General features: G+C 32.8%; 1 protein-coding gene and 1 long non-coding RNA gene across 2 annotated transcripts in view; both read right to left on the bottom strand.

Annotated features, from left to right (window-relative positions):
* Positions 1-2,514: 2,514 nt before the first annotated feature.
* LOC133180240 (uncharacterized) lies at positions 2,515-2,910 on the bottom strand. Its single transcript, XR_009720295.1, has 2 exons — positions 2,873-2,910; positions 2,515-2,563 (listed from the first exon to the last, which is right to left on the bottom strand). It is a non-coding gene; the product is annotated as an uncharacterized LOC133180240 (long non-coding RNA).
* A 5,287-nt stretch (positions 2,911-8,197) lies between these two features.
* Positions 8,198-19,491, bottom strand: part of LOC133180194 (tyrosine-protein phosphatase 2-like) — a 35,017-nt gene continuing 23,723 nt past the window's right edge. The window contains exons 4-9 of the mRNA XM_061314759.1: positions 10,994-11,030; positions 10,778-10,875; positions 9,511-9,680; positions 8,914-9,049; positions 8,534-8,680; positions 8,198-8,290 (exon numbers count right to left, since the gene is read on the bottom strand). Coding sequence (XP_061170743.1) covers positions 8,198-8,290; positions 8,534-8,680; positions 8,914-9,049; positions 9,511-9,680; positions 10,778-10,875; positions 10,994-11,030 — 681 coding nt within the window. The remainder of the gene's footprint in view (positions 8,291-8,533; positions 8,681-8,913; positions 9,050-9,510; positions 9,681-10,777; positions 10,876-10,993; positions 11,031-19,491) is intronic.

The following is a 19,491-nucleotide window of genomic DNA, read 5'->3' on the forward strand; positions in this document are numbered from 1 at the left end:
TGAGCATAGTATAGAGTTTCATTTAATCAAAAGATGAGAATTTCATCAAAAATTAACCTCGCTATGTTATCAGCATCGTTAGATTTTTGTCATGAATATATATCATGTACATTTTCGGACATTCAGACTTAATTCTACATCTTCAGTATCTATTGTATTTCGTTATGAGATGGTTTGTTTTCCACAGAGTGAAACTTTAATTCTTTTTAAAAAATATTTCGTCACAAAAAACTTTTTAAAAAGTCATAGATAAAAAAAAAATACACACCGAGAGTGTAACAGCATTGATGTAATTGCCTCGATTTGGTACACTTGAAGATAGGAAGACATTGTACTTGTCAACTACAATAAGAAACCTCACTCAATAACCAAAAACTACAAGATTTACAATCTGGATTATTTACTAACTATTTAGCCAGATTAATGTCTTGACATTAAACTTCCAGTTTTTTTTTCATTGTTAATTAATTTGCAGACACATCCGTGACGTCTGAATGGAATATGCAAAACACATAACATTCCAGACATAAGAAAATTATCCCTAGAACAAAGGGTAAGTCAAACTTGGCCAAATAATGTGCATAATTATGTATGAAGAACATGATGTATTCTTAAGGAGTTATACTTATCATAAAAGTGAATGTCGAAGTCTATAATTTTTCTTTTTAAAATCTTTAGGTCATTTGAGTTACTCAGGTGACATTGCTATCTGTCGTCATTCGTTGTGCCTTTAGGTATTATTTAAACAAACAAAGAGCATCGCAGTACAGTTAAGGCAACATTTTCTATAAAAAGACACCGAAAACAAGACACTTGAAGTTTAACCTTCTTATTTTCTAGCATACGACTCTACTGAAAATATATTTGTGTCTTCTTGAAGAGTGTGTCCTTCGCTTTTAATATTGATATTTTTTGTCATCATGTGACCCTTAGTAGTCACGTGGGCTCCTTTTTTAGCTCAAGATATAAAATATCAAATTTAACCGAAAAGTTCAAGGGCAAGGCAAAGAAAAATTACACTGCACAAGGTTTCAATGTGTCCCCAGATATCTATCCTATCTCAAAAATAATGCTCATTCAGTTAGATTTCTGGTATTATTTAGTTATTCAGTAAAACAAAGACCGGTATTGAAAAAATGGGGTACTTTCCGCATTTCATGTGAAATAATAAATTACTTAGCGAATTACAGAGAAATGAGCATCACTTTTCAAAAAGTATGCAGTAAAATAAACAATTTAATACAAAAACCTACCTCTTCATATGTCGCCTTGCCCTTGAACTTTTTAGTTTAAAATCGAAGTCTTGAAACATTCATTCTAAATATAGTTTTCAAACACATTAGTGACCCGGCACGGGAGGTAACTCTTTGGTATTTGTAGAGTTTGTTTACCTCGCGAATTTGAACATGTAACATCTACAGACTATGCAAGCTTTATTTTACTTATTCAAAACGGTATGCATATAAAAAATCTTGACTTTAATTACTGTCCTTTGTATGTCTTCGTCCTTTTCATACACCAGACAAGACATTGTTGAATACCTTCCGCATTTTCTCCACACACACACACACACACACACACACACACAGACATAATAAAAAAATATATATCTACAACAGAATGAAGTTTCACATATGGGTTTTCCTCAGTGGCTCTCCAAAATATTAATTTTAATTAATTAAAATGTTAATATAATTAGTTCTATCCTCCTTTCTGCATACCTAACCCCTTATATTTTGCTTCTTAGCTCCCTTGATAAAGGGACAATGATATATACTTGGGCATTGTTAACTTGTAAACATCATGATCTAGTTTTTATTTATTGGGATATAACCATTGCATCTCATTTAGAGCGGGTGCTTTCATTTTGTTTTTTTAAAAGGAGGAGGGGGGGTCTTATCTGTGATAAACTTGTGTATAAAAGGTTAGGGATTGATATTTTCTCTAAAAAAAATGAAAGCACCCGAGCTAAATGATATAAAAATGTAATAAGAAAATAGATACTTCTTTGATACAAGTGATCATGATAAATATATAATTATGCCAATATTAGGCTTTATTTGGTTCAATGTATCTAAAACACCATGTTCATGCAAATCTGCATTTTCACACCTTTACAGCCTTAAAAGCTGACATTCATATCACTGTTGCCATTGAAAGATAACAGTTAAAGTATTATTCATCTAGTAAATTTATTTAATAACTACAACTTCTCCCATACAAAGCCAGGCTGTGAGGGTAATTCTGAGCAGGTGCATAGTTTTTCCATCAAGACATGTCCTCTGGGATAAAATCCATTCTAAAAATAAAATAAAATATTATTAAGTGTGCTGGTGATTAAAACAGTAAAACTTGAAACAATGTAATAAGTAAAATCTAATGAAATCACATAAAAATGTATCAAATATCTGTAACTCTGCTGTTTTTATTTATTAAAATAATTTTCAAAATAATAGTGCCATGAATATGTGTGTTGTTGATATCATTAAGCATACCTTTTTACTTGGTCAAGACACTTGCTGTCTGTGTCAACACTGGAATGGTTCAAATTCTTTGTGAACAGCTACTGTATCATAAAATATACCAAAAATGTAATGAGTCAAATACATATTAGTTAAAATAAATGGCACTGCAATGTGCAAAACAAACCATGTAATATAACATTTTCTAAAATTCATGAAATCTTTTGTTACAAAACTTCTCTGGGAATTTTAAAACTCTACCATTTGCAATTTAGCAATTTAAGCTTGGAAAATAAGTGATTCAAGGAAACAAATTCATAAATGAAATTCTTGCATCTGTTCAAAATTGAAAAAACTATTATATTGGCATACAATAAAATTATTATGAAATGTTTTAATAGTGAACATACCATGTTTAGAAATTGTTGCATATGTTTTCTGTAGATAACCCTGGATTATAAGCATGCAGCACCTGACAGCTACAATGATGAAAGAATTGTACATCATGTATTCAGACCAGAAAAATAAAATAACATGATATTCAATTTTAAATTTAGAAATATCATTCTACAGATTTAGAATTTCATAACACAGATGCTAAGAATTATTTTAAAGTATGAAACACTAGCTGGTGAAAATTTAAACTTTAAATCCTATTTTTGATTTACAGGACTGGGGTATAAAATGCATATATGCATGTATATTAAATACACAATACAGTTTCACTTTACAGAAATATACACTTTATGGATGTGCTAAATTATCATTCGATATCCTGCTTTCCTTTTCAAATTACATATTTAGATGATTGTATGTCAACATAATTATATGTCTAGTGAATCTTTTATCAATGATTGAAATTGAACAATAATTAATTTTAATAAATTTAACAGCAAACTTTTGCATGTCTGCAGATCTCCATGATACATGCATTCTCTCAAAAATTAGTTGAAGTACAAGGAATTGCATATTCAGTTCAAATTAAACTGTTGGTGTGCAACTTCATATCATGTTTGTGTGTGTTGTGTGTGTCAGGGGAGGGGGGGGGTGTAGACACACCTCCTGGGCACTGCCAATATATCTTGCTACATGTATACATATTATACATACACACTCGATTATTTCATATTGATGTTAACAATAGTATGTCTAAATCTTGATACCTATGCGTACATAATCTTGATACCTATGCGTACAAATATGAAAACCCCTGCAGCTGCCCAGGGTAGAGAGGTGGGGTGCAATAGCCTCAGTAGTCCATGATTTCTCTAAATATCTGCATCATCTGATAAACAAACCATAAATCTGTTACTTTATTACTGTTCTCTTTAAAAGATTTACCTGTTTGCTGTATTTTCCACCGCAAATCTCAGCTGCTGTCTCCACGTCCTTTATGTAAACAACATTCCGTGTCACTGAGTGCAAGCGCTTGGCTGAAGCCGAGTGCAGCCAAACGACACAATAAAAAGCGAATTATTTCGACAACATGATGATCTAAACAAGAGAAAATCACTACTTCTAATTTATTTAAAGACAAGAATACGGACATTTGTTACAAATTCTTGCAATTGTCGTTAAATAGTTATTTTGAGCTCTAATTCCTTATATAGATATATCAGGGCGGAGCGACTGTCATGACGTCAAACCTCATTATGACCTCATTACCATAAAAGTTTCATGGGTAACCTTAACTGTACTGCGATGATTATGATAAGCAATGATGCTTTTTCCCAAATTGTGAATTCCATGCCCCTGGGTCAGGTGCTCTGGTGTTAGGGCGGGGCTCTATTGATTATAAGTGAAAATGCATTAATTCTTTGAAAATCTTCTCTGCGCCTGGGTATTATTTAAATAAACTAAGTGCATGGTTATGATGCACAAGGATGCCTTTTCCAAAATTGTGAATTTCATGGCCCCTGGGTCAGGGGCTCTGGTGTTAGGGCGGGGCTCTATTAATTATATAGTGAAAAAGCATACTTTCTTTGAAAATATTCTTTTTCTGCTCCTAATCATAAAGCAAGGAAACTAAGTGTATAGTTATGATGAACAAGAGTGCTTCTTCCAGAATTGTGAGTTTCCTGGCCCCTAGGTCAGATGTTCTGGTAAGGGTGGGGCTCTTTTGATTATATAGTAAAAAACTGCTTTAATTTTGTTAAATAATCCTATCTGCTCCTTATAAGTATTGAGCAGATACATGTAAACAAAGTGCATACATGTAGTTAGGATGAACAGTTGTGCTTCTTACAAAATTTTAAAACTTGTGGTCTCCAGGTTTTGGTGTTTCTGGGGGGGGGGGGGATTGATAATATAGAGAAAATGTGTTAATTCTTTGAAAATCTTCAACTAAGTGCATAGTTATGATGATTAGGGTACCTTTTCCAAATTTGTGAATTTTATGACCCTTGGACATGGGTTTTAATGTTAGGATAGGGGTATGTTGAATCTATAGTGAAAATGCATTATTTCTTTGAAAATCTTCTCTGCTCCTCGGCATATCGAAGGGAAACAATAAAAGTTTTAATAAGCAAGGATATTTTTACCAGATTGTTGAATATCAGGACCATTTGGTCAAATGTTCTGGTCCTGGTCAGTGCTCTATTAATTTGTATTCTACTGAGAGAAGTTATTCCCCTTTGCCATTCACGCTCGATAATTAATCACTGTAAATAATGTATTCGAAATTTAATAGAATAAGAGAATTATTCCAAAAAAATATTGTATAATACAAAAAGTACTTTCATACTTTAAATGATCAGGTAGACTTGTAAATAAATAAAAATGGGACAAAAATAACTAATCTCATTAAATGTTCTTCAAAGACCAAAAGAGGCCAATATGAGAGGTCACAATATGGGGTTTAAAGTAGTGCAGAAGAACTAATAGTTTGTTAATAGTCTGCATGGTGATAGTGATAAATGGAGGATAGATAAGAATTTAATTTATGAGTTACTACTGAATATTAGACTAATTACTTTATTGATCCTGATCATCCTATTTCTCTTGCTTTTGGGCAACAAAGCTTCATCTATCAGTTTATTGTATACTCTTTGTTCTAAATTGTTGTATTATACTCAGGTGACCGTTAACGCCTTTGGGTCTCTTTTTTCTAAATTCCAGTACATTGTGGGTTGATTTTAAACCCCCTGCAGGTAAAACTTGATGGGACTATAGGTTTCCTCCTCATCTGTCTGCCCCCTTTTTCTCTCTGTCCAACTTGGTTTTCCGCATATTTCTTCAACATTCTTGCAGATATTGAGCTGATTCTTAGCATGCAACTATACCCAGATTAAGCCAAAATAAAAGTTACCTTTGTTTCCAAAAAACGCGACCGACCCAATTAAATCGCGCCGACTGAGAAGTTTTTTTTTTTTTTAAATAAGATTATTTAAATATTTTTTCAATATTTATCAACTTTTAAAAGTACAATTTCATCAAAATCCGTTCTTATCAGACCGGCTGATTTTGTTCTACTGTGATTTTCAAGCGTTTGTTGGAAACAAAATGGCACCCACAACATGTTATCACAGGGGTTATAGTTCGTGGTATAAAACAGCGGCGACGTATCGACCTTATTCCTTTAGCTTATTAAAATCCCGCAATCTTGAAGTTTTCCGTTAATTAAATATACCATGACTAATTAAGAGTTTTTCGAAGGTATTTACAAACCTGTCTTACGTAATAAGCATGGTAAGCCCCTCCTCATGAGCAGACGAGGGGCCCACTTTGTGAACACATCAATCAATTTCACTGCATTTTATTTAATTTGAGTTTTGATTTAATAACCAGTTCGTATGTGTACTACATGTATATGGGACCATAGTAGTTGTTGTAAATATGTCTGTATATTTCATCTTCATGAATACAATTAAGAAATCCTTTCCTCATGCCTTTTATTCATGGGTTAAAGTTCGCGACTATGACATTGTGTATGACATTTTTAGATATGAATAGGTTCAATTAAATATTGTTTACATACTCTTTCCAAATACTTTGAAATCAGAATACAGCTTCCTGAGACATCCAGTGTATTTTCCTAAAATTAGGCTTTTGAAGATTGGTTATTTCTTTGCTTTAAATCTCTTCGAGAATTGTTGGGAAGACAGCATTTGAACATTTGCCCGGTGAAGGGCTCCAAATTTAGACTTACTGGGCACTTTTGGCCATTGAGCAGTAAGGGATCTTTTCGTGCCAGCAGATACTGCGACATTGGTCCTAAATTTTTACGATCTCATGCAAAGGACCGGTCTCAACGTCCCGAATTGGGATTTGAACTTGTGACTTAAAATTAGCTCCTTACTTCGGGACTTCAAAACGAAATGCTCTAGAACCACTGCAAATTTCGAAGCCCTTGAAAAAGTACATTGCATGTGTAAGCACTGGAAGTTGATAATAGTTTTAACAATATACTAGGATTTCCGGTCTTTGCGTATCTGAGAATCTCAAGTTGTCTTTTAAATTATTCGAATTCAGTAAATTTACATTGGCGTGAGATATTTCATAAGTTCAATTGAATAATAGTTGTGAATTAATTTACCTTAAATTTTGCTTCTAAATGTATGATATTCTGTTTACAAATCGCTTTCTATTGTACTTTTCTTATTTATAAATGTATTATTCCATTAAATTTCAGAATGTATTTTCAAAGCTGCATGCTGTCAGGGAAAAAAAATTTCCTACCTACAAACCTAACTTCAGATTTTAGGGTCGGGTAGGTGGAAAAAAATATTTTTAATGATGGCCATTAGTGTACAATTTGTTGCCCTTTGATGATTTTTTTAACGAAATTACAAGGAATCATATTGCACTTGCTGGTAGAAGACTAGTATCGCATGCATACTGGTGGATGTAAATTATGAAATCTTAGAGAAATTTTTGATGTAGTGATGTTCAAGAAGTTAACATAAATAATTGACATGACTTAACATTCTATCATTACACTTTCTGTGGCCTTCAACTAAACATTTAGATATATCGACGACGTATTATCAATTAACAATAGTTACTTCCATTCATATGTCAACTCGATATATCCCAGTAAACTTGAAATATATGATACCTCAGAGTCTGAGACTTCTGTTTCATATTTGGATATTTTACTAGAAAAGGACGTTAATGGTAACCTAACAACAATGTGACTTCAAATTTTCTATCGTCAACTTCCCTTATTTATGTACCAGTATACCCTTATCTCCAGCATACGGATTTTATGTCTCCCAGTTGACTCTATTCAATACGCAAGAGCATGCTCTACGTTCGAACAATTAGAAAAAGCTATATTGACGAGTTGATGAAACAAGGATATCAACATTCTCGTTTAAAGGCAGAATTTCGCATGTTCTATTGTCCATACAATGACCTTGTCAGCAAATATAATCTATCATGAAGTCGAATTACTACTGTCGTTTTTCATACCAATTGTTAGGCAATTGTTTACACACTGCATTGTGTACGGATTTTTCCGTTTGCCCTATCATGACAAGGAGCACGCGGCGGATTTGACCGGTCGACAGGGGATGCTTACTCCTCCATGGCAATTGATCCCACCTCGGATGTCTGTAGAGGTCCGCTTTTGCTCTGTTCCCGAGTTGAATTGTTTCAATAGATTTTTGAGTTTGACAGTTCGTTATCTCCATATTTCATCAAGAATTTTTATTGTTGAAATAAAACTGGATATATTCAGAGTGAGTCATATTTGATAAATTAATTGACAGCCAATTTAAAAGAATTCATATAAATTACTCACGTGGAAGAACAGCTGATTTATCTCCATTCTCTCTGGCTAGCTTGTAATCATCTTCCGTGTACGATGGCCGCGCCCTTAGAAGACTCTAAATGTTAAAACCTTTTTTTGTACTATTTTCCATTTTTGGCACATATATGGACCAAAGCATTTTTTCACACTTATAAATGTATAAAACTTGCATATATTTGAATAATAACATAATCATGTTACAAATATTTGAAAATTTGATAAAAAAAAATTACGGATATTTTGATAATTACATTAATATATCAGGCATATTTCCAAGTCGGTTTCCACATTCGAATCAAATACTCATGTCTTAGATTACCTGCAACTTCTGTTTTAATTCGCGTTCATCTGGTGACTTATACCAATCTCTAAGCCCTGCTTGTTTTACAAATTCTGGTTTGGTGTGTTTATATGCTGGAATCCTGAACATAACCTCAATCGCCAGAAAAATAGTTTTGTACTGCTCCTTAAATATAACATAAACAAACAAGTTTACCCAATTTATACGGAGGACATGTTTGCAAAATCTAACACGTTAAGTTTTCTCTAACTCAACTATATTCTTTCTTTGTTGATAAGGTATCTTTCTTCTGCTTTTAAATTAATATTCGTTTCTATTTTTTGACTACAGATATTATGTCAATTAATTAGTTGTATGCTATTAAACGTGCATACTCAATGAAAGAATGATTAACTCACATAAGTCTGAACCATGTTCATTCTATTTTCCCTCATTTTCTTCACGTATTCCGCGATGTTGACTTTCCTCTCTGTTTTGCCTGCCTTGTACAAAGCGTCGATAGCGATATATGTCCCTGTACGGCCAGTGCCAGAACTAAGATTGTACCGAGGATTTACAAGATAATATAAATTGATGTTCAAAGATTTCATTTAGTGTAAAATCGACATGAAGAAAACAGATATCAAGCTGGGCATCTAGTTTGATTAGCAAAGGAACAAAGATACATTAAAAGAAAAAAAACGCTAGCTTTAAACGTCAAGTTGAAAACACACTATTATTTCCAACAATATTTATTCGTCCTTTTGCAAAAGATCCGCGTTTATAAATGATTGGGACTGACGAAACATTCTCAATAAATACACGTTTAAATTAATATTTAATATAAAATCACAAATGTTCTCACCCACGAATAAACTGGTATAATGTCTGTTTCCATACATACATTTCAACAATTTCAAAAAATAAAAAATAAAACCAACTTCGTTCTATTACTAGGAAAGATTAATTATTTTCAACATGAAACTAATTACAATCATTAAAATTCCTCTTTTTACCTGCAGTGTACTAGGGTGGGACCACTATAGTATCCTTTATCTTTTGTCCTTGTCACATGGTCATGGAAATCTGCAAGGCAGAGCGGTTCCGGTATCCCGTGTTCCGGCCAGGCAGTATAGTGATAATGTGTTACTACGCGAGATTCTGTTACTATACGAGACCCTTTTAGCTGTTGATTTAAAAAAGCAAATTTTTATACTCCCAATGCTATTAAGTATGAAGATCCCTAAACAAGAAACGATGTCTGGAAATAAGTTTTAAAAGTTTGAAATTATCGTAAATGTTCTACTCCAGAATTATCATTTACATGTAATATTTTTGTATTTTTGTACCCTTTGGAGCGAAAATCTAAGAATTTGACATTTGTTTAATAAAAAGGGATAAACGTTACATGTGAAATCAAATTGACAACGGTTACGAAAAAGATTACATTTTTATTTCAATGTACCTATTAAATTATAAAAAACAGTTTTACCAGAGGAATGTTAAGAATAAAGCAAACTTTATATTACAAAGCAAAATGAGAGATTTTAAAATACAGTATTATGTCTCACCCTTTTATGTATAACTCTAAATTTCCTGATTTTGTAATTGGCGTAAATTTTCTCTTCTTCCGCGTGAATAGAAATCACACCAAAGTTACTATCTTCATCCGCGCTTAGTGGGATCACACCAAAGGTCCTAGACTGATGTAAATCTGGCCAGTACTTGAAACATTTTATCTGTTAGGTAAAAGAAGGTTTATCTAAGATTCATTGGTTTTAAATCTGACTATTCTCACATAAGTTTGTAACTGCATCTGATCTTGAACTATACTGCTTTAAGCACACAAAAATAATTTAATTTTAGTTGTAACACGTCATTTGATTTGCTAAAAGTTTTAGTTTATATCATATAAGTTGCCTACGTCACAATGAGTTACGTCGAAAACGTATTACTCCGCTTGACGTTAGTTTTAAAATATGCTCAATTTGAAGCCATTTTTGGAGGAAAAATTGTCTTATTGTCTACACTGCAATTAAATTATAAGGAATGAAGTTTATTTTATCCTATGTTATACGATATAAGGCTTCGCGGTTTATAAAGCGTAAACTGTCCCGAGTTATGTTATATCGTATACCATAGGTTAAAATAAGCTTCATTCCTTAAATATAGTAGTTATTGAATCTCATGGTGATCATATTCTACGATTATGTAATTTATTTGACATGATATATCAGACTACCTCCAATATTACACTCTTTTGTAAAGTAATAAAGAATTTACTTTGTTCCCTTCTTTGAGGTTTGTAAGCATAACGATATGATTGACATATTCTTGACAAATCATGATCCAAAAGTCTTCAACTGTATTCTGAAGAGGTCCTGTGACAAAGAGATAAAAATATATTAACATAAAAAAACTGTATCTGTATTCTAATTGCATTTATAAAGTGTTCATATAAATAGAATTTTCAAATAAATAGAAAAAAAAAACACATACCTTGTGCTGCAATATACTCATTGGTCTTATTGATACCCTGAAATTTTTCAGTAATGAAAATTTATGATTATTCTTGCTATATGAGATATTAATTCTTTCTCCAGGTTTCCAGTGAAAAATGTTAAACGATACAAGAGTATTATAATCAATAAATAAACATCGGTATAATACTTACGTCAATATAATTGGCGTTGACATAGTCTGAAACTCCGTTTGCTAATGTGATTCTGGAATGGTCGTCTGAAAGTATCATTTTTTTTTTATTGTTGAAGGCAATGTTTAAAACATACTCTTAATCATTTTTTGTTCTTTTTTCAACAAACCATTTTTTTTTTTAATTTGCATAGTTCTCTCGAAGCATTATTTGGAAAAGAATAAGTATTTCGTGGACAGAAATTACATTGTTCTCTTAATGATCGTAGGGGCATTTTCCTTTAATAATGTCAATATATATAAAATTATATTTTCTCACAAAATTAAAATAATGTCAATGCTAAAATAAGTTATTGTCAATACTTTAATTATTAATATTTCTAGTTCATTTTTAAGTTGATTTTACCTGACAAGAAAATTGTGGTGCAGCTGCTGGATATTTTAAAATCTACAGTTTCATATTTAAGGAGGGATTCTTTTTATATTTTCCTAACAAAAATTACTATAGTTAACTGTAGTGATAACTTTGACACTGTGAAAACTTTGATTCACTATTATAGTGATAACTTTGACACTTTGATTTACTATAGTGATCACAATGAAAACTTTGATATACTATAGTGATCACTATGAAAACTTTGATTTACTACGGCGAAAACTTTGATTTACTATAGTGATAACTTTGAAAACTTTGATTTACTATGGTGATAACTGTGACACTATAGTGATCACTTTGAAAACTTTGATTTAGTATAGTGATAACTTTGACACTTTGATTTACTATAGTTAACTATAGTAAACTATAGTTAACTATAGTATTTTTTTGTTAGGGTTATTGAATTTAAAAAATTAATGAAACTTCGACAGTTTGAAGAAGATAATATCACTAAGAATAAAATTGACCGTTCTATTTAAGGCACAACGTCATGTCAAGGTCATTATCGTTTTCCTTGACGTTCATAATAAAACAATATTGTTTCCAATCAGTCGATGCCTACTTCTATTACAAAAAATTAATTTTTTTTTCTTTTTGCATGAAAAGACAATATGAAATAATGTCTAACAGGTGAGATTTCCAAATTAACTTAAAGTTGAATAATTAAAGTAAAATAGATAATAGCTATCCCTATTTTCCTCTATTTTTCTCAACATTTCAGGGAATATTAGTTATTCTTATATACTTTCTATATTTAACTTTTTCTCTTTTTCACATATGGTGAAGTAGTCATACAAATATCCAAAATGATACAATTACAAAACGTTTTGACCGTTAAGTTTTTTTTTTGTTTGTATGTTGTTTAACGTCCCTCTCGAGAATTTTTCACTCATATGGAGACGCCACCACTTGCCGGTGGAGAGCTGCAAATTTTGTCCTATACTCGGCACTTACGGCCATTGAGCAGTGAGGGATATTTTTCGTGCCAGCACCTACTGCGACACGGGACCTCGGTTTATACGGTCTCATCCGAAGGACCGGTCTCCACGTCCCACAGTGGGATTCGAACCCGCGACGTAAGGATCAACTCCTTACTTCGCGACTCTAGAGCAGGCGCTCTAACCACTGCGCCACGCGGGCGACTGACCGTTAAGTAAGAGGAAAAAAAAGAAGACTTTTTTCTGATTTTTTGCTCAATTCTGTCCTTAGACTGGAAGCTTTCAAAATCTTTTTAAAAAAAATATTTTGTTTAGAAAATATTTTTTTTACTTGAGGTATCTTACTGTTTTAGTTCATGGTTATTAATTTCAGTTTCTTAAGAAAAGTTCTCTTAGATTTTGATTGTTTAAAAAATTTAACTAAAGCCATTGTCCTGTAGAAGTTTTAAGAAGCAGAAAAAGAGATATTTTCGTACGCCGCAGTTCCGCAAAAAATATAGTCCCTGCTACATGTAGATGTCAGACTCAGTTTACAATTTCTTTTCAAAGATGTATAACCTTTAAAACCGAGGCCCCGTGTCATGGTATACGTTGGCACGATAAAGAACCCTCACTGTTCAATGACCTTGAGTGCCGCGTAAAGGTCTAAATTTGAAGCCCTTCACCGGTATATGGTAACGTCTCTATATGAGTGAAAAATTCTCGAACGGGACAAAAAACAACATTCAATCAATCAATGAATCAAAGATGTATAATTATGAGAAGGAAAGATAATTTCGATATTTTAAATCCATTACATCCTAATATGTAACTCATATAAGCAAATATACTTTGAATATTTCATTTAGTCAGGAACAAAACAGGAATCCCTCCTTAATATATATATATATATATATATATATATATATATATATATATATATATATATATATATATATATATATATATATATAAATGGTTAAAGGAAATGTATTGATTGCCATTGGACTTTTTTATCTGCTGCATTCAGTAAAGTGCATTGTTAACAAAAAATTAGAAACGTATATTTTCAATACATTCATGAACAATTATTACAGTTAGATATTTTTAGTTAATATTTAGATAATCAAAATCGTAATCAAAGATTAAAACTGAGAAATTTCCGAAGCATTGTCATTTGCAGCAAAAAATTAGAGCATTTTTATAGATTTACAAATTATTTTTAGTGTCGCAGTAGGTGCTGTGTTACATCGCACTTTGAAAAATTACGCACTTTAAAAAAAAAAAAAAATAGTGCACGGCTTGGATAATACCCTTGCAAATTTAAGGTATGATAAATAATAATTTGAATCTGGATGGATAACTTTTCGGTGATGACCTCACTTCAGAATCTGAGATATAGACGTTTTAAATATTTTAAGAGGTTGTGTTTCCAAAGATCCTCGTAAATGTTTTAGAAGGGAAATAGGTCTTCAAGAAATAATGGAGGAATGATTGTTTAATAGCGAAATATCGTTTCTTTCTTCTTCTTTTTTTAATTTTATCCAGTCTGTAATAAGTTCAGTGATTTAAGGGTCCATATGTGACTTAAAGCATCACATTTTTTTAGGGAAAAGGGAGCAATTATTATTTTTCCATACCACGAAAATTCTTTCTCTCTCTCTCTAATCTATCTATCTATCATATATATCTATTGTGAACATATATGAAACAATGATTGACTCATTTATTTGATAGTAGGAAAAATTAACCTTAGCCACATTACTCACGCGACTGAAATTTTTACCTTGTTCACTAATACATTTTCCTCAAAAATTCTCATAAACAAAAGCTACGCACTCAGATTACTTCTCACTCTGTAATTTGATATCATACAAGGGCTAGACATGTCAAATAGCATGCGGTTGTTACACTGTTAATGGTTTTTTTTTTATTTGTAGTTGAATTTTTAAAGCTTCTTTGGCATAAGTATAGTCAGTTGGTAGTTGTTGCCGAGATCAGCGAAATGACATCTGAGCCTCTCTTCTTTAATATAATAGGGTGCGTTACTATTTTTTTTTTCAGAAATCTTATCTCAGTTTTTTTTCATCTATTTTGCGTTAACTCAAATTTATTGAGAGAAAGTATATCTATGTCATACATGTTAGGTTAATACATATAATTGGGAAGGGAAAGATAAAGAGTTGGGCTGCATGAGGGACCTTCTGCCTGTTTCTCCTCGATCTCAATTAAGGTAGAACAATTCAACTGATTTTCGAAAGAAATATAAGAAGATAATGTTGTTGTTGTTTTTTTTTTACTAAAATCTAAGTCCAGAATTTCGTTTTAAACATATTTTTTTCAAAGTGCTTTATGTGGCTGCGTGGTAAAAAATGTTGATGTACACTCTTTTTTTCAGTGTGTTGATTTTGTCCCAAACTCTTAACGCACTTTGAAATTTTGTTTCAGTGTGTTGATTTTGTCAAAGTGCTGGCACAAAAAAGATCCCCCAATGCTCGATGGCCCTGCGTACCAAGTATAGGACAGTAAATCTAAATTTGCAGCCCTCCACCGGCAAGAGGTTGCGTCTCCATAAGAGTGATAAATTCCCGAGAGGGACATTAACAATAAACAAACAACAAGAGGCCCAGGGGCCACATCGCTCACCTGAGCACTATGGCTAGAAAAAAGCAGAAATCAGTTCAGTCTTGAAAGGTTGAAAAGTTTGAATATAAAAGTGTGTGTGTGGGAGGGGGGGGGGGTGTCATGAATTGAACAAATTTGAATCTACATTATCTGAGGATGCTTCCATGTAAATATGACCAATCACGGCCTTGCTGTTCTTGAGTAGAAGATTTTTAAAGATTTAACCTATGTATTCCCATGTAAAACTTTGATCACCCATTGTGGCCCCACCCGACCCCCAGGGGTCATGTTTGAACAAACTTGAATGTACACTATCTAAGAATGCTTCCATATGAATATGAATATGCATAACATGGCTTTGCTGTTCTTAAGAAATAGTTTTTTAAAAGATTTTTACTACGTGTTCCTATGTAAAACTTTGATCGCCCATTGTGGCCCCACCCGACCCCTTGGGGTCATGATTTGAACAGACTTGAATCTACACTATCTGAGGATGCTTCCATGTAAATATGACCAATCATGGCTTTGCTGTTCTTGAGAAGAAGATTTTTAAAGATTTTTCCTATATATTCCTATGTAAAACTTTGATCGCCCATTGTGGCCCCACCCGACACCCGGGGGTCATGATTTGAATAAATTTGAATCTACACTATCTGAGGATGCTTCCATGTAAATATGACCTATCATGGCTTTGCTGTTCTTGAGAAGAAGATTTTTAAAGATTTTTCCTATATATTCATATGTAAAACTTTAATCGCCCATTGTGGCCCCACCCGACCCCCAGGGGTCATGATTTGAACAAATTTGAATCTACACTACCTGAGGATGCTTCCACATAAGCTTCATATTTTCAAGCACAGTGGTTCTTGAGAAGAAGATTTTTTTAATGATGCCATTATTTTTTCACAAATTCTTAATTATCTCCCCTTGGAAGAAGGCGTGGCCCTTCATTTGAACAAACTTGAATTTCCTTTATCCAAGGATACTTTGTGGCAAATTTGGTTGAAATTGGCCCAGTGGTTCTTGAGAAGAAGATGAAAATGTGAAAAGTTTACAACAACGACGACGACGACAGACAACGGACAAATTTTGATCAGAAAAACCAAGTAAATTTTACTACTTAGCATGTTAAAATACTACTTCTATCATTTAGCTATTGTTCTACTTTTTGCCTAATTTTATAATTGTATTGATTGATTATTAATATTGTTTTACGCCGAGTCGGCAATATTTCAGCCATGCATATTTTGGCGATTAAAAAGGCTAAAGTTTAAACTCAACAATAAACTAGATGCTGTCATGAGACAGTAATACCCGCACTGAGGTGTTTGCCTCTAAATGCGTACTCCTTCATATTGGGCTTACCAAGGAAAAAGTCAAAATAATTCTTTAATTTACACAGTACATGTATTCGTCAATTCGAGCATAAAATGCTTAGATGACCATGTGACCTAAGAGCCTCTTAAAGGTATTTCCTCTACTTAATTACCAGTCTGAAATAACATAATTTAATTTATTATGTAAATTAGGTTTTGAAAAAAGGGGGGATATGAATTTTTGGCCCATAATTGGAACTTTTTAAATTTATTTTCTCAACAACAAATAATATTATTTTAGTGCAAAGCGTTTTTGATGAATTTATCAAAATGTGAAAACTCTTTTTTTTAGTTTGATTAGACTAAAACCTCCTTGAAAAGCCATACCCAATAAATTTTTTCACCCCCCCCCCCCAAACACACATACACACACACATAGCTGCAGAACTGTAGCTCTCTGCTTGAGAAAATTCGGACAGAGAAAGCAGAGAGCTATAGATCCAAGCGTTGTAAAAACCTTCGATTTACGCCGCCGCTTTTTTGTCGCTCTCTTCGGCTATTATTTCTTGTATTTTATGCTTTCCCCCGCTTTAAGAATGGTATCAGATAATTTGCAATATATTTTACTCCTATTCTTAATACTTTATTTACCTTTCAACGGTCCCAAACAGCCCTTTCTGGTTTTGGAAAGTCGATTTAAAAAATTCCCATTCCGTATACGTCCATGTTGATGTCATCCTAAAATATCACGCCCGAGTTTTATTTATCTATTTTAAAATACATATATTGTTTTCTTTATAGTCAATATATATGATATCTGAAATTTTTATCTACATTTTCTCGGCAAATGAATGTTCTTTGAAAGTCTTTTTTTTTCTCACGACCCCCAACATGGACGTCGACGGATTGGGAATTTTTTAAATCGACTTTCCAAAACCAGAAAGGGCTGTTTGGGACAGATGAAAGGTAAATAAAGTATTACGAACAGGAGTAACATATATTGAATTTATCTGATACAATTCTTAAGGCGGAGGAAAGCATAAAATACAAGGAATAATAGCCGAAGAGAGCGACAAAAAAGCGGCGGCGAAAATCGAAGGTTTTTACAACGCTTGGATCTGTAGCTCTCTGCTTTATCTGTCCGAATTTTCTCAAGCAGAGAGCTACAGTTCTGCAGCTAACACACACACAAATTGCCTGTTTTTTGGAAATAGGGCTAGATGGCAAAGTTATGTTAAAACATCATTTGTTATGATAATTTAAAATTTGTTCTTGTACTGTACATGTATATGAACACCTTTTTGAAAATTTCTACATCACATTGGGCTTGCGTCATCCTACAAGTATAGTTTTACCATAATCATTTTCACGTTGCACATGGTGCAGTGTGGTGTACACGTGATTACATGTATATCAGTAGAAATTAATTCATTTTATGTTTTAATTGGATTATATTTCATGAAGTTGACAGGACCTATGACAGTCGGTAAGTACAAGTTTAAGTATCGATTGGGGTAAAATAACCGAAATGAAAAAGTTGTTAAAGTTTAAAAAGGATCAAAGATCATCGGATGCCACAATAGACGAGTTTTACATTCTGAAGAGTTATCTCCCGTTGTCGACATTACATTCAGTTACAGGCACAGATCCAGGAATTTTTTTCGGGGGAAAAAACAAACAAAATAAAAAAACAATGTTGGTGGGGTCCATATTTTTAAAGGGGGGGGGGGTGGGCGTCCAAAGTCATTTTTTATTTGCTTCTGTAAATCAGTACATGTATATAGTCCTATTTAAATAACTCTGCAAATTCCAGGGGGGGGGGGGGGTCCAATTTCCCTAGCCGCTCCCTGTCCCTGAAATGACAAATGATCATGTGACTCCAAAATAGTAGAAAACGTTTCCATTTGACTATACATAATTTTGTTTCTTGTGTTATTATGTTATGTACATCTAATGGTTTAAGCTTATGAACCCCTGGATGTCATCCCCACTCTCTTAATGAACTTGAAATGTTCATAATATGACTACATCAAATTCAATAACAGTGCATCAATGATAAGATTGCTTGACATTTCATTCATGAATTTGGGTCAACCCATGTACCCTCCTAGAATTAGGAATGAAAATCATTCAGAGATGGACCATTAAACTATTTGTATATATTCATTTTTTTTATGTCAAAATAAAGTATTAGTTACATGAACAAACAGGGGTCTGGGAAGGGGAAGGGGCGAGGGGAAGGAGTTATCTCTTTACGTCTTAATTGTTGAAAACTCCTATAATGAATGTTAACCTCAAATCCGACTTATACGTCTTCATTATTTTTAAGTGGTGACAGGTGTCTCCATATGAACGAAAAATTCCCGAGAGGGACATTTAACAACAAACAAACATTAATGACTTAAAAACACAATATACATGTACATGTTTATTAGTCAACAGATATACTTCTGGTCATATATCTAGTTCTCCCTTGAATCAGAAATGAATGATATAAACATTTTAAGAATGATTAAGAGTTGAAAAGGTTGTGCATCTTAAAATTGACTAAACTCTGTGGTTGAATTAGCTATTCCAGTTTAGCTTATTTTGCTACTCAAAGCACCTTTATTAACTATTTGTAATCATTCTATTTTCTGAAATATGCCGTTTTTTCAACATGGATACAAGTCATACATTTTCAGCTTCTGAAAACAATGCATGAAAAAAAATGCTTTTCAAATACTGTAACTCTTTCCAAGTATTTGTGATCATGTTTTTAGCTCACTTGAGTTTTTCTAGTTTTCTGATCACATTTTGTCCTTCATCCATCTGTCCGTCTGTAAACTTTTCACATTTTTGTCTTCTTCACTAGAACCACTGGGCCAATTTCAACCAACCTTAAGAAACCATCTTCGAGTAAAGGGGATTCAAGTTTGTTCAAATGAAGGGTCACACCCTCTTTCAAAGGGGGATAATCAAGAATTAGTAAAAATTTGGTGGTGTCATTTAAAAAAAAAGTCTTATCAGGAACCACTGACTGGGCCCAAAAAGTTAAAACTTTCTTTACAT

Source organism: Saccostrea echinata, unplaced genomic scaffold (assembly GCF_033153115.1).
Source record: "Saccostrea echinata isolate AGI-Se365-2 ecotype Australia unplaced genomic scaffold, CSIRO_AGI_Sech_v1 ptg000006l, whole genome shotgun sequence".
NCBI lineage: Eukaryota > Metazoa > Mollusca > Bivalvia > Ostreida > Ostreidae > Saccostrea > Saccostrea echinata.